The 12,303-nt window shown below is 38.3% G+C and overlaps 1 protein-coding gene across 6 annotated transcripts in view; it reads right to left on the minus strand.

The window, feature by feature from the left end:
* Positions 1–12,303, minus strand: part of RB195_000219 (uncharacterized protein) — a gene marked incomplete at both ends in the record, with an annotated part of 41,196 nt that overhangs the window by 26,612 nt on the left and 2,281 nt on the right. For 4 of the 6 annotated variants that reach the window (XM_064196435.1, XM_064196438.1, XM_064196437.1 and 1 more), the window contains 27 exons: positions 1,253–1,305; positions 1,400–1,503; positions 1,576–1,655; positions 1,857–1,972; positions 2,257–2,435; positions 2,503–2,596; positions 2,653–2,780; positions 4,015–4,239; positions 4,296–4,420; positions 4,479–4,610; positions 4,694–4,777; positions 4,852–4,977; positions 5,034–5,156; positions 5,740–5,850; positions 5,902–6,033; positions 6,100–6,297; positions 7,421–7,544; positions 7,985–8,103; positions 8,227–8,366; positions 8,662–8,745; positions 9,167–9,307; positions 9,428–9,540; positions 9,622–9,694; positions 9,806–9,926; positions 10,415–10,512; positions 11,438–11,535; positions 11,631–11,781. In XM_064196435.1, coding sequence (XP_064052314.1) covers positions 1,253–1,305; positions 1,400–1,503; positions 1,576–1,655; positions 1,857–1,972; positions 2,257–2,435; positions 2,503–2,596; positions 2,653–2,780; positions 4,015–4,239; positions 4,296–4,420; positions 4,479–4,610; positions 4,694–4,777; positions 4,852–4,977; positions 5,034–5,156; positions 5,740–5,850; positions 5,902–6,033; positions 6,100–6,297; positions 7,421–7,544; positions 7,985–8,103; positions 8,227–8,366; positions 8,662–8,745; positions 9,167–9,307; positions 9,428–9,540; positions 9,622–9,694; positions 9,806–9,926; positions 10,415–10,512; positions 11,438–11,535; positions 11,631–11,781 — 3,272 coding nt within the window. Of the gene's footprint in view, positions 1–1,252; positions 1,306–1,399; positions 1,504–1,575; positions 1,656–1,856; positions 1,973–2,256; positions 2,436–2,502; positions 2,597–2,652; positions 2,781–4,014; positions 4,240–4,295; positions 4,421–4,478; positions 4,611–4,693; positions 4,778–4,851; positions 4,978–5,033; positions 5,157–5,739; positions 5,851–5,901; positions 6,034–6,099; positions 6,298–7,420; positions 7,545–7,675; positions 7,723–7,980; positions 8,104–8,226; positions 8,367–8,661; positions 8,746–9,166; positions 9,308–9,427; positions 9,541–9,621; positions 9,695–9,805; positions 9,927–10,414; positions 10,513–11,437; positions 11,536–11,630; positions 11,782–12,303 lie in introns of those variants that run through there. The other 2 variants (XM_064196432.1, XM_064196433.1) reach the window with 2 other exon arrangements.

Below are 12,303 nucleotides of genomic sequence, written 5' to 3' on the forward strand. Positions count from 1 at the left end.
TTTTCTTTAAAGGACTTCGTGGAATAATTTCTGACCAGTGGTTTTCTTTTGGCGCATCCTATTTCGCGCGAGATCCAACCATTTTATCGATCGGTAGATTTCGCCCTACCGGAACGTTTCTTTCTAGAAGGTCTCGCGCATCCAGCCGATCTAATTCTGCTCCTTGGTTCTTGATCTCCTTTACCACATCCATCATATGTTTCTGTATGCACCGAAGCAGCTGGTTTTTTAAATCTAAGTCGGAAAATAAAGATGAGCAACGACTTGACGTTAGAAACAAACTCTTCGTCTCTGGAGTCAAGTCGTTGCTCATCTTCATTTCCCTGCGTAAATACACATTGCTCGAACGTTCGGAGATAATTTATTCGTTGACCTCAAAGGATAAGATGTTAGAAATTGTGCATCTACTTCCGATCAACTCTCCATTCTATACAACCCCATTCTAACTTTTGAACTGGATATTTTGCATTATTGTGCTCAAAAAACTTTTTTGCAGCCTTATATTTCAAGAAACATTTTTACTTCAACGGTACAGTCGTTTAGTGTTCAGATGTCTCCTCTTCTCGATCAACCCAATTATGTATTTGGTCGTCTAACCCTGCATATCAAAACAAACTGTTCAAAACAGTCAGTCACATGACTTGAGGTTTTGGTAGGTGCGCTAGTACTTGCAAGCATTTGTTTACATACACGCAAATATTGTATTAATACGGTTACGCCCACATTGAAAATATGATTTGATCTTGAAACGCCAGAGGGAAGCAGTACGTGGACTAAATCGGCGGGCACCTTAGAACAGGTACGAGGTCGCTTTTAACCATCATCATGGTGACATCTACCAATTATTCTCAGCTTCTCTTTATGGTTCAAGAATTTCTGAGCTCTGAGGAAATGAATAAAAAGTGCATTGGGATTTCTAACACACTGACGACTGTGCGGTTTTTGATTTTGAATATGGGACTGGAGCGACGTTTCTGATCTCTCTCATACTGCCAGCCGAGTCGAGTTATCCAAAGTGACTAGCAGTTGACACTAATTCTTCCTTGTTTTTAGCAGTTTTTCATTCCTTTTTTTGTATAATAATGCTTCGTAAGAGAGCACTGAAAGAAGTCGAGTCAAACAGATGAGCACGAGTATGGTTAGAATGTGACTATATATTACCGCATCGCCTAAATTTATGCGACCCACCCATGGATAGTACTGGCTATCAATTGGTTAAAAAGAAACTGACAAATCAAAAGTAAAAACATACTAGCACTGGTGTTTCAGAGAGGGCCGCGGTTGTAATTACATTAGCACAGTTACCTGAAAGAAAAAGAATCGAGCCTTTAATATGATATACTTTAATATAACATCTGAAAAAAGGAAACAAAAAAACTGTCTCTGAAATAGTATGTACTTTGTTGATCATTCTCCGTTTTTTCCCGTGTAAAGATACCAGTGGATAAAGGTCGTATTGCCAAGAGCCAAGTAATATGTTGACAGGTTAACATACACAGATACCTGGAAGATTTTTAAAAAAATGTTACGCAAAAAAAGTGAAGTACAAACAGTGTGAAAATCGCCGTAATTCACCATAATTCGTCCATCATTGTAGCGTGAGCACAAATAGAGCATAGGAGAATACGTGCTGCTTGCAAATTTCGTGATGTAAGCTGTAATAGAAAACTCGAAATATCATTAAAAGGATCAAGAATTTTAGCGCATTAATTTTGAAGGTTGACAAAGTTACGAAAAAGGTCTGATTTATGGATTCCGAAGCAAAATCTCCTACTTCGATAGGTAAATGATTCATTTTAAGAATTTCCATAAGGGAAGTACAGAAAAGCTAAATCCAACCAAACTTCAACGCCTACCATAACTTGATCATTCCACTTGTCAGGGGCAACAATAGGTGATGGACATGGAGTGCCCGAAGCAACTACTTCATGCAATGCAGAATTGGAATCGAACACTAGATCTCCTGACGGGGCTTAAACAAATAAATATAGGAGAACGATACAGCAAATTCAGAAACAAACAAGATGCTGTTTATACAAAAGCAGTAGCCAAGATGTTATCATCGGTTCTTCGTAAGCAAAAGTGGAACTGCACTTGGAACTCCGTAAAAAAACAAGCGATAAACCGAGGAAAAAATTTTCAATGAACGCTTAAAAATATGCTTTTGCCCAGCGGAATGGACGGAATGGAAAAGTGAGATTTACGCAACTTCAATTACTTTCTGCACATCGAAAATGAGAGAAGAAAGTTACGTACCATCACACTTCGGCGCGTCATATGCTGCATAGGACCGCAGGTAATTCACTGACGGAAGGCAAGCGCAACATAGAACGTAAAGACAGTTAAGTGCGGCTGATGTCATCTTCAGCCTACAGCCTACTGACATTAATGTAGACAGCCCACATAACAACTGATCCGTCACCGTTTCATCGGTACTAAAATAATTATCTTTGGGAATAAGAAGGAAACGAAAGAATGCGACAATAAAAGAATCAAATAAACCTCGCGGATAGAAGCAGGCTAGACGCTATCAGCAGATTCGGTTGACAACTTGTGAATATCGCCTCAGCAACATTGTTATTATCCGTACTTCCCTCTAACGTTATACATTATGGAGTGCAATGTTACGATTCAAAGGCTTTATGCGACAACCTTGTAAACTCAAAGCATCCACTGTAACGGAAACAGCCTGGACAAAGTCGGCCAGGGCAGAAGTTGCGCGAGACACCACGTATCCTTCAGGAATCACTCCAGCCTCATGTCGTTCAAGACTGTCCAATCTAAATTGATCTGTTACAACAATAGAATGAGTTTGAGCATGGAATACAAAGCAAAATGCTACTGTAACCTTTCATGCGACTACTAGAAATCAACTTCTTTCTTGGAGGGAAATTCTAAGAAAAACATTCCTATGGAAACTGTCTCTGTTCACATTCTTGAAGTGTTATTTCACAAAATGATAGTCCGGAATGCTGTTAATGTTCATTTTACACTACGCTTACACTTGACACTAACAGATTTGTCCTTGAAATGCGTAAATACGAGCACTTTATATGTTTGAAAATTAACATACAATATAAATCGCAACTTTCGTGCAGATCAACAATACACAGACTGCGTGAAGCGTGTATTGATCTAACGCGTTCTCGATGATTCTCGGTGTTCTCGTTCTTGGTGTCGCTGAGCTCTCCATACAATATGAAAAACTGCCGGACCTCTTCTCTTTTTGCTTTTTACGGTTTCCGATTTTTTTTTCTTGTATGGATTAATGGGTAACATCTTTGCAGACTCATTTTCCATTAGTTTTATCGTATTTGTTCCCAGGGTGCCACTAAGATTGTAGTTTGTGGGGACATAATTTCTGTATCCATTTTTTGGTAATTGTGGACGAGTGGCACCCTAGTCGCAACACCAAGAAAATTCAAGTTCGTTAGTTCAATGGTCTTCAATGGTTCCAGGACATCTCCTCAAAGACCTCAGATTTCCAGTAATTCGATCTCTGCTCCACTTTTTACGTACTTGTGCATGCTTAACCTTCTTCAAGAACGGATTTTAACATTTTACTATAACACCAATTACAATAAACGCTTATCATGCACAAATTCACAAAAAAAAAATGCAGGAGGTGAATCCTTACAAAATAAAATCTTGGAGCTGGCCTATGAGCAAAAGTGAAGCTCTTCTTCGAGACTACGCAATCCTCTTCACGCATTATTTGCAAAAAAAAAGAAAACACCATGAAAAAAACAGGAAGAGAGGAGGTCCTGGAAGTATTTCGCTTGCTGTAGGAAGATCTCCTACAGTAAGCGGATAAATGGTACAACTTCAGCGAGGCGTTGCAGCATGTTTTACGCAGATAGCACGCAACATTGTAATAAAATGTAAATATCATGCAGTTCAGCTTCTCTATAATAATAAATTGAACATATCATGATCCTTCATTCTCAATAAATGCTTCTTAGATTAATCAAATTATGATCAATACAAGAGTTTAGTTGTGAAAAAAGAACTTACAGTAAAGACTTCTTTGCGGTTAGATGTTCCATATATGGATGCCAAACATTTGAAAAATAGAAGCCGGATGAACCTTTGGGCTGACTAATGTCCAGCTCTACATCAATATCAGATCCCATCTTCGAAGGAATGAAGCATTGTTGAATAACACAGAAAATGCTGTTTGAAAGATGTTCCAGTACTTTTGTGGAATTCGATCGAGCGTCAAAATTCTCACAAATCCATCTGTTTAAAAACAAATTATCAAAATGTGAGAGAGGCTACACAATAATGAAAACAACCTGATTATATCGGGTCTTGCAATAACTCTGTGTAGCGCTTCCAACGACAATGCTCGTTGCCAACCTCTTCGGTCTACATCCACGAATTTCATTAATGAGGATAGGAAAATCTCGCATTCGGTAGGCTCAAAAAGGCTCAAGACATTAGAGAGGAGTATCAATTCAAGATGAATGAAAACTAACCAGCAATTGATGATATAGAGAGATAAGGCAAAGAATAATGCGCACAAGACGCATAGCAATAGGGAAATAAGGGCGATCAGCAGGTAAGCCTTGTGATGAAGAGGAACGAGAGGATGGGTGCTGAGATGACACCTAAAAACATTGTTCTTTTCAATCAACCACAGTGTAAAAAAGCAATGTAAAGGTTTTTCCCCAAAAATGATCAAAAAACATACATGTGCAGTTTTCAAACTTGGAGAAAACAGCTTAATGACAAGTGGACAGACTTCCGACTTCAACAAATCGCAAAATTCGGGATGCTGAAAAGTTTTAGTAGTGAAACACAAATATCCATGAGCGGCAGCAAAGATGTAATTCATTTGAAAGAATTAACCCTAAAGAAGACACCGGGAGAACTCTTCAAAATCGATTCAATAAGTTCCAATCCCAAAGTTCTTGTCATTTCGTGAATCCCTATGAGCCAGACACTAGGTTTCGCATTAATAAGTAGACACAAATCCTAAAATGTGATTAAGAATATAGGAACGAAAACACAAAAAGTGTGCGAAAAAGTACCTTAAATAACATGTACGCATCAGCAGCACAAGGCCGGAGGGTCGGAGGCGCTGAGCGCGGTGATGGCCGTCCTCCGGAAGATGCTACTACTGTCAGTTCTGCATTATTAAACACGCCATCTTCCTGAACGAGATACAAATATCAGATTATTAGCTTAGACTGTGGTAGACCATCATAGTGAAAACAACGGCAGATGATCGCCAATGGGTGATTAAGAAACTATGAAGTTGTAAAGAGTATCGCGTAAAAAAAGCCAACCTATAGTAGGCTCAAAACGACATGCAGCACGGTGCAGTTGCGTAAGCAGCTGCGCTGCGGCGGGAGAAAGCGAAAATCGAAGTGAGCCTATTGCGAACTGCAGCGAAAGATCGTGCTATCAAGGATCCTCCCTCAATCCTAACCGCTACGCTCCATCACACAGCTTTGAGCGCAGCCGCTTACGCAACTACACCATGTTTAAAGTGGTTCTGACCCTACTAGACAAAAAGCGTGCATAATCACACCTCCATCTTTAAAAAAAAATAGAAACACTGGAAAACAATCCCACTCCAGAAGTAGAGCAAGTGTATACAACTTTATTTTGAAAATCCTGTATCTGCTATATCTTTCACACAAAAATTGAAAGGATACCCAGTTCAAGAAAGGCAGATGTGGAAATGAGAGAATCTTTATTTCTGTTGTTTAATAAGTAACAGGAAAAACGTACCTGAATGACACGCTCAAACACACACCCAACCAATTGTCGGACTGCTGCTGAAGCTGCGTTGATGACAACAGGATCTTTAGCGAAATGCATGCGGAAACACATAACAATACACTAAAAGAAAAGAAAAATCAGCGATCCTCGCGTAATGTTGGTGTATCGTACCTTGGCAAGGGTGTTTCCTGTAACTAACAGGTCGGCAGAGACAAGTGGTGGCACTGTCTGGAGAACACGGAGTTCCTCACATTCCACTTCAACTAAACCCCACAGCTCAGTGACTACGACATTAGCGCAACTCTAAACTACGAAATCTTATTAAACTGAACGAAAAACGCAAAGAAACCAATAGCTGAAAAAACCTACGGCTTCGAGAACACGATGTTGAACTAATCGTTGAATACTTTGCAAAGCAATTTGTACGAGCTTTGCTTGCCTTGTAGCACAGGCAAGAATGAGAGGATGAAGCAGTTCATTGCTTGCTGCTCGTAGGTTAGTGAGAAGATTCGATTCCCCAGAAGCAGTACTAATGTTACGCACACGCACTACGCCGGTTTCGGCGGCCTAAAAAGTAACGTGGAAATGGAAATATGAATGTGGACGCAATCCAAACCCAACCATTAAAAAAGGAATAGAAATTCAAGATGAAAAGGAATAAGCATCTTTTAATACCAAGAATACCTTTGATCATCGTCATTTTGACCATCATCATCATTCATCAATACTCCATTAAGGTAACTGTCGATATTATTGATATCGACTTATTTTTGTTATATGAACGACGAAAACGTGGCAGTTAATGATATTTCATACTTGTATTGAACATAACTTTTATATATACCTTGAAACTTCCGCACTTTCTAAGATAATTTACTGACTCCTGAGATAACATATAAAAAGACTCTTTTTCGACTTGGCTGTTAAGCTTTTCTAAAGCACTGTTTCCTTCTTTAAGAAAAGAAATTGAGGATCCAATCCCTTGATTTCCATTCCTGTTCGACAGAACGAATATGATAGTAGTGATTGTTTAGTTTAAATTATTGTTTTTATTTTATTATTTTGCAACTTTTAGAACTACTATTCACTTTAATTTTCAAACATCCACAATTTTTTTCAGATCTTATCGTTTCCTTTTCTCGTTATTCCATCGAAAAGTGATTGGTATATCGAAACAGTTCCAGACATTCTTCTTGAAACAGTTGTTATACAAGCAGGAATCAGGTTGTTTTACAGCAACGATTTGTAGCCTCCTAGTAAGGTACAGCTTCGAAATTCACAGAGTAAGTGCGCCTCCTGGGAAAGTCTCCCAAGCTGTGAAGAAATGCAACTTTTTGCCAAAAGCGCGTCTTCTAAAGGCTAGTTGACGCACACGACACTTCGTCGGGCTTCGCAATTCCGATTTAAAAGCAGTGTTCTGCCGCACATTTAGTAAAGACTCGCTTCTAAATATCTTTTTAAGTTATAGGGAGGGATTCTCACCCGCTCTGCTCACCGGTTTTAACATCTGGAACACTGTGGATATCAAAGAAAAATCACAACCGCATTGAGATGATAACTACTACAAAACTACTACACTACTGTTTACCTATTGGGATTTTTCACTGACTTCGGCATTTTCTCAGCACATATAAGCATGACTGTCGACTCTAGGGTCTAAACTACCATAACATGACCAGTAGAACCTAACCTCCTTCACGTGATTGTGCTTCTTTTTCGCTTCTGTAGACAACTGTCGTAGATCACCTAGAAGGGCTTCAACGAGCTTCCTGGCATCTAATGGCGCGATTACGGACATCAGGACATGTGGGTCCCTACGATTAGGATAGCATAAATTAAAGTATTAGCACGATTGAAGGAGAAATATAAAGATGAGTTAGCTGAGGTAAAAAACCTGTGCACAGTAACGAATGAGAATGACAAGAATATTTATTAATATTTACACATCAAAGCAAAAATCACTGCTGAAAGAGTGGAGATCAACGCATACATGAAGTAAAAGAAAAAGGCGAAGAACGACAAATAGCTGACGATAAGAAATAACATGATCGACTAGGAGATGGAGCAGGACAAAACATGTCTATGAATGGATCAAAACATTGTAAAAGACTTCGTTTGGAAAAAAATCCGGTTGAGAAAATGGTTTTGCAACAATAATGTACTAATTATCACAGTTTAATAGAAACGCGCCGTGAGAAATAATTGCGTCAAGTCACAATACAAAGAACTGCCTTGCAATGTCTCAACAAACTACATGTTTTCGACGACTATTTGAGCAGGCTTTGAAGCAAGTAGACCGATCACATTTTCGGGAATCCAGTGATAGAAATGTGAAACAAGGCGCTGAGTGCATAATACGCTTGCAGAAAATGCCTTTAAAAATATCACTATTAGCGAAAAATGCAATGTAAATAATGAGTAGTTAATATTAAACACATCTACAATCTTTTTTGTTCATAATTCACTGTGAATTTCAATTAAAACTCAGAAACTTACGAAATGTATGGCATCAAATGTGCTTGTGGGGTAATGATGTACGAGAAGAGCAACAGTGCACACAGCTAAACAAGTTAGCGTCTGCAGCAGTGACCATACAGGACTTTCCTTTTTTGGGAATACAGAAACCTCGTGCCAAGCTGGAAAAAAGTGCTATTTTTAGTTGGATATGTTGCAAGCATAATGTTCAATCAACGATCGCACACATCTCTGAACGCATCAAATGACTAACTTTTCCAAACCGAGGCAATGAGAAATGGTCACCCATACACCATGATACACAAAATTTCGATTCATTTTACAATTTACATTTTACAATATGCATCACAAAAGTAGGTCTTTTCTACGAAGGCAAATCCTGCGGAAAAAGCGCCGTACCGCCTCCAAACGCCAAACACCCTCAAGAAGTCAAGAGAATATCATAGATTGACTTACCCGGGAGAAGTTCTCGATCAGCAGATTCAAGTTGAGGCGAATACGGATAGCAATATCCACTCATCGAAAACCTTGACGCAAAATCTGAAAATTCAGATGTCAGTAATAGTACAAGCAACAAGAGTTAGAAGTTATAAAAACAACTTAAAAATAAAACTTTGGTGATTATGTAGAACTCTGAATTTACACCCTTGTTCTGGTCGACGCATGTTTACAGTTCAGCCGGTAGGTTCGCAGGAGTTTATTACAAGCTTTATTATGCAGAAAAATCGCCTAAGAAGATTATAGGCGTATATAGTCGGCTCCAAACGACATAAAACTCGGTGTAATTGCGCAAACGGCTGCGAAGAGGGTGAACCTAGCGGTGAGGAGCGAGTTTCATGTCTTTTTTACGCGACTATAGCTACAATGAACTCCTTTTTTTTACGCATATTACATATGCCGGTCTGATATCTTCAAGTTTATACTGAAATTGAGACATGAATATATCGAAGTGCACATTTACCTCCTTTCCAAGTATACTGCAGCAATTGAAGAGCTCCGTCAATCCTTTTCCAGTGTTGAATGTGGAAAAAGGCATAAGCAATAGCTTCCGAATCGCCACGTTTCAAATAGTGCTCAGGTGGGAGGATCATAGGACGCATCTCTACAACATTAGGACGCATTAGAACAATTATTCAGGAAAGAAATGTCCCGAACATCGATCCAGTAAGCGAATGAAAAGAAAAAAGATGTAATTAGAGAATGTAACAAAAGTTCAATTTACCAAGTAAATAGAGTGGAACGTGAGGATTGAACTCTATAGCTCTGGTTATTGCTTCAATTGCTGTAGCTTCCGCTGAAGATAAACCTCTTCTTGTTGATATGTCCGCAACAAATCTGAAATTCTCCATAATTAGGAAAATAGTGCGTTATTACGTATTTAGGAGAAAAAGTGGATAAAAGTTAACAATGACGCACTTGTCTGCAACAGCCCTTGCTTTGAGTAAAGCGGAGGTATAGCTGAGAACTGCTGATCTTGGCTCCCGTAAGTCTGCAATGTGTCAGTCAGTTTGCAGTAAAGTATTTTTGTAGTAGGTACTTCATTTTTTTGATTTTCAAAGCAGTTTCAAAGTTTCAAAGCAAGAAGAGAAAAAAGGCTCACCAAATCCGTCATATCGAACTAGTAAGGCCTGCACATCGGCATATGCTTGCATTTCTAAGCAAGCTTCAATGAGGTTCTCTTGGACGCCCAATATGTTACTCATGGATCCATCGCGAATTATCTTAAGGGCGGTCTTTAGAAAGGAGAAAAGTACGTTTTACGAGAATTTGTTTAAAAAAAACAATTTTGAGAAAGTCAAAAGTTGAGTGATTTCTCACAGACCTCTCTAATTCAACTTCTTTTACGCAAGAATATTTGCATACACAAAAAGCTCTCATAAACAACCTTTAACATTTTTTTTTGCTAATTGTTAATTCAGAAATAAGTTCAGAAATAAATAATATAACAGAGAATAAGCAAACTCCAACGTAAATTCTACACCGCCTCATGGTGTTTATGCAATAATTTCGAGAATTATTTGAGCAGGCTTCATTAGTCCTCATTTGATTTCTTGCATTTCGATCCTTTTTGTTTGATTCCTACCGTCTACAGAATATTACAAGTTCTTATTACTAATTAAGAGAAAAAAAGATCTTGAGAATTGTTAAGAAAGAGTAGCTAATCGTGCAGTTTCAAAAAAAAAATAAAGGAACAGGTGATTAGGCTTACATCTTTGAACGTTTTAATAGCTTCACGCAATCGTCCTTGTTTCCGTGCGCACATTGCGAGTCGACGTCGAATGTAGATTTGCATGTGGAAGTCCCTTCCTACAAAAGAAAAATTATTCAGAAATACATACAACTACAGTCTCAGTAAACCCTAAACAGATGATAGTATATGACATTTCATTCACATTCATTGTGCTCTTATGATAAAATGAACAAATAGGAGAGTAAGCTTGCAACTCTGAATGTTTCAATATTCATCGATATTCATTAATTTTTCCAAAATAAACAGTTAGAGATCGAAAAACAACTTTCGAGAAACATTCGCTGTTCGTGTTGGTCTTGATTTCGCATTGGTCGTGTACTCCAGTCGTGAACCATAACATAAACAAAAGAAGACGAGGAACTTTCTCATGTAGGGAGCACATCAGAAATATATTCTCTGTGTGCCCGGTCTGCATGAACGAAAACAAAAAGAGAACAGTACTAGGAGCCAAATACAAGAACATGTGCTCTGGGAGCTTGAGATCTATTATATGTGTATAAACTAGATCCTTAGTTGAGCAATATAGGCATAATCTAATCTCTGGCATGATGTTTTCCGCTCACGTTGGTTCTTTTAGCAAAAGGACGGAACGACTTTTCAGAATCATTCAATAAACATCACGACAAAACTAGTTAAAATTGTGACTGATGAGAAACACATTATTTCAAAATAAAATTGTTGGTTGTTCCTAATCGCAAACGCGTTGATTACTGTAAAGATAGGCCGAAACATGCATTAGATAAAGATAAGTGGACGCATTAAATAAAGATAGCAAAACAGCCGCTCCGCAAAGGGATTAAATTATTCATAGCTAGGGCTAGATCAAAATTGGCAAGTAATCACCCTAACCTAGGTTCAATTAAGAAAATGAGCAATGAAATGATTGTGTTCAGTTGCCTCCCTAGCGATACTGGTGAGAAACAGCGCTTCGATTAGTTTGAAATGTGAAACCTATGCTTTAAAATAATCCGAAAAACCTACTTCTTGCTTGCCGATAAACGTCGCCGGAACGTTCATGTGGAATCAACTGCCCAGATTGTGACTGTCCCAAACTACTGTCCACTGCTTTCAAAGCACGTCTTAACAAAAATTATCTAGATAACTAGATTCTGTTACGAAGTTTCACCAAAACACTCCAACACAAAGTCTTCAAAATGCAGGCTGAAAAGTTCACCTCAGCATTAATTCAGCTTCAACGATCGTCTCACACTGCTCTTCCGCAAGTAGTATCAATGCCGGAGCACAATTCGGATTTATGTGCAGTGCTTCCCGAGCAGCATTGACACGGGATGCGCTATCCCTCTCTCTCCATGCGATTTGCATGACTGAAAAGATACGCACCAATAAAACGTCAACAAATTAGAGTGTAAGTGCAAAAACTGAACATTAGAAATTCGAAAAATCTCAGATAACTTTTCCAAAATTGCTTCTTGTACACAAACATACAGTACTTTGGTGTACAATATCTAACATGATTGAAGATTGTGTCGCTATAAAAGTCAAATTGTCTCAAAATCACGTTCTTTTCTATTTTTCAAGTACATGAACAGTAACTTCGAACTCGACTTCGTTCAATTAGTATTGTTATAGGGTGAAACCGATTTATCAAGTTTCGCCGAAGACTGATAAGAAATACACTATTTCAAAACCTGTACCGAAAATGTGTTCAGCAAAAGAAAAAAGTCCAATTCTAGTCTTTCATAAATTTTCAATAAGGTGTGTTTGCACTTTGGGCATATCCACACGAAGTTTTGCGATGAATAGAATAGGTAACGAAATGTTTTTTTTTTTTAAGTGGAATCTCACCAAGAAAACAAAGATCAGTACTATGTAATGTACGAAAACAA

This window comes from Necator americanus, chromosome IV, assembly GCF_031761385.1.
Source record: "Necator americanus strain Aroian chromosome IV, whole genome shotgun sequence".
In the NCBI taxonomy this organism is placed as follows: Eukaryota; Metazoa; Nematoda; class Chromadorea; order Rhabditida; family Ancylostomatidae; genus Necator; species Necator americanus.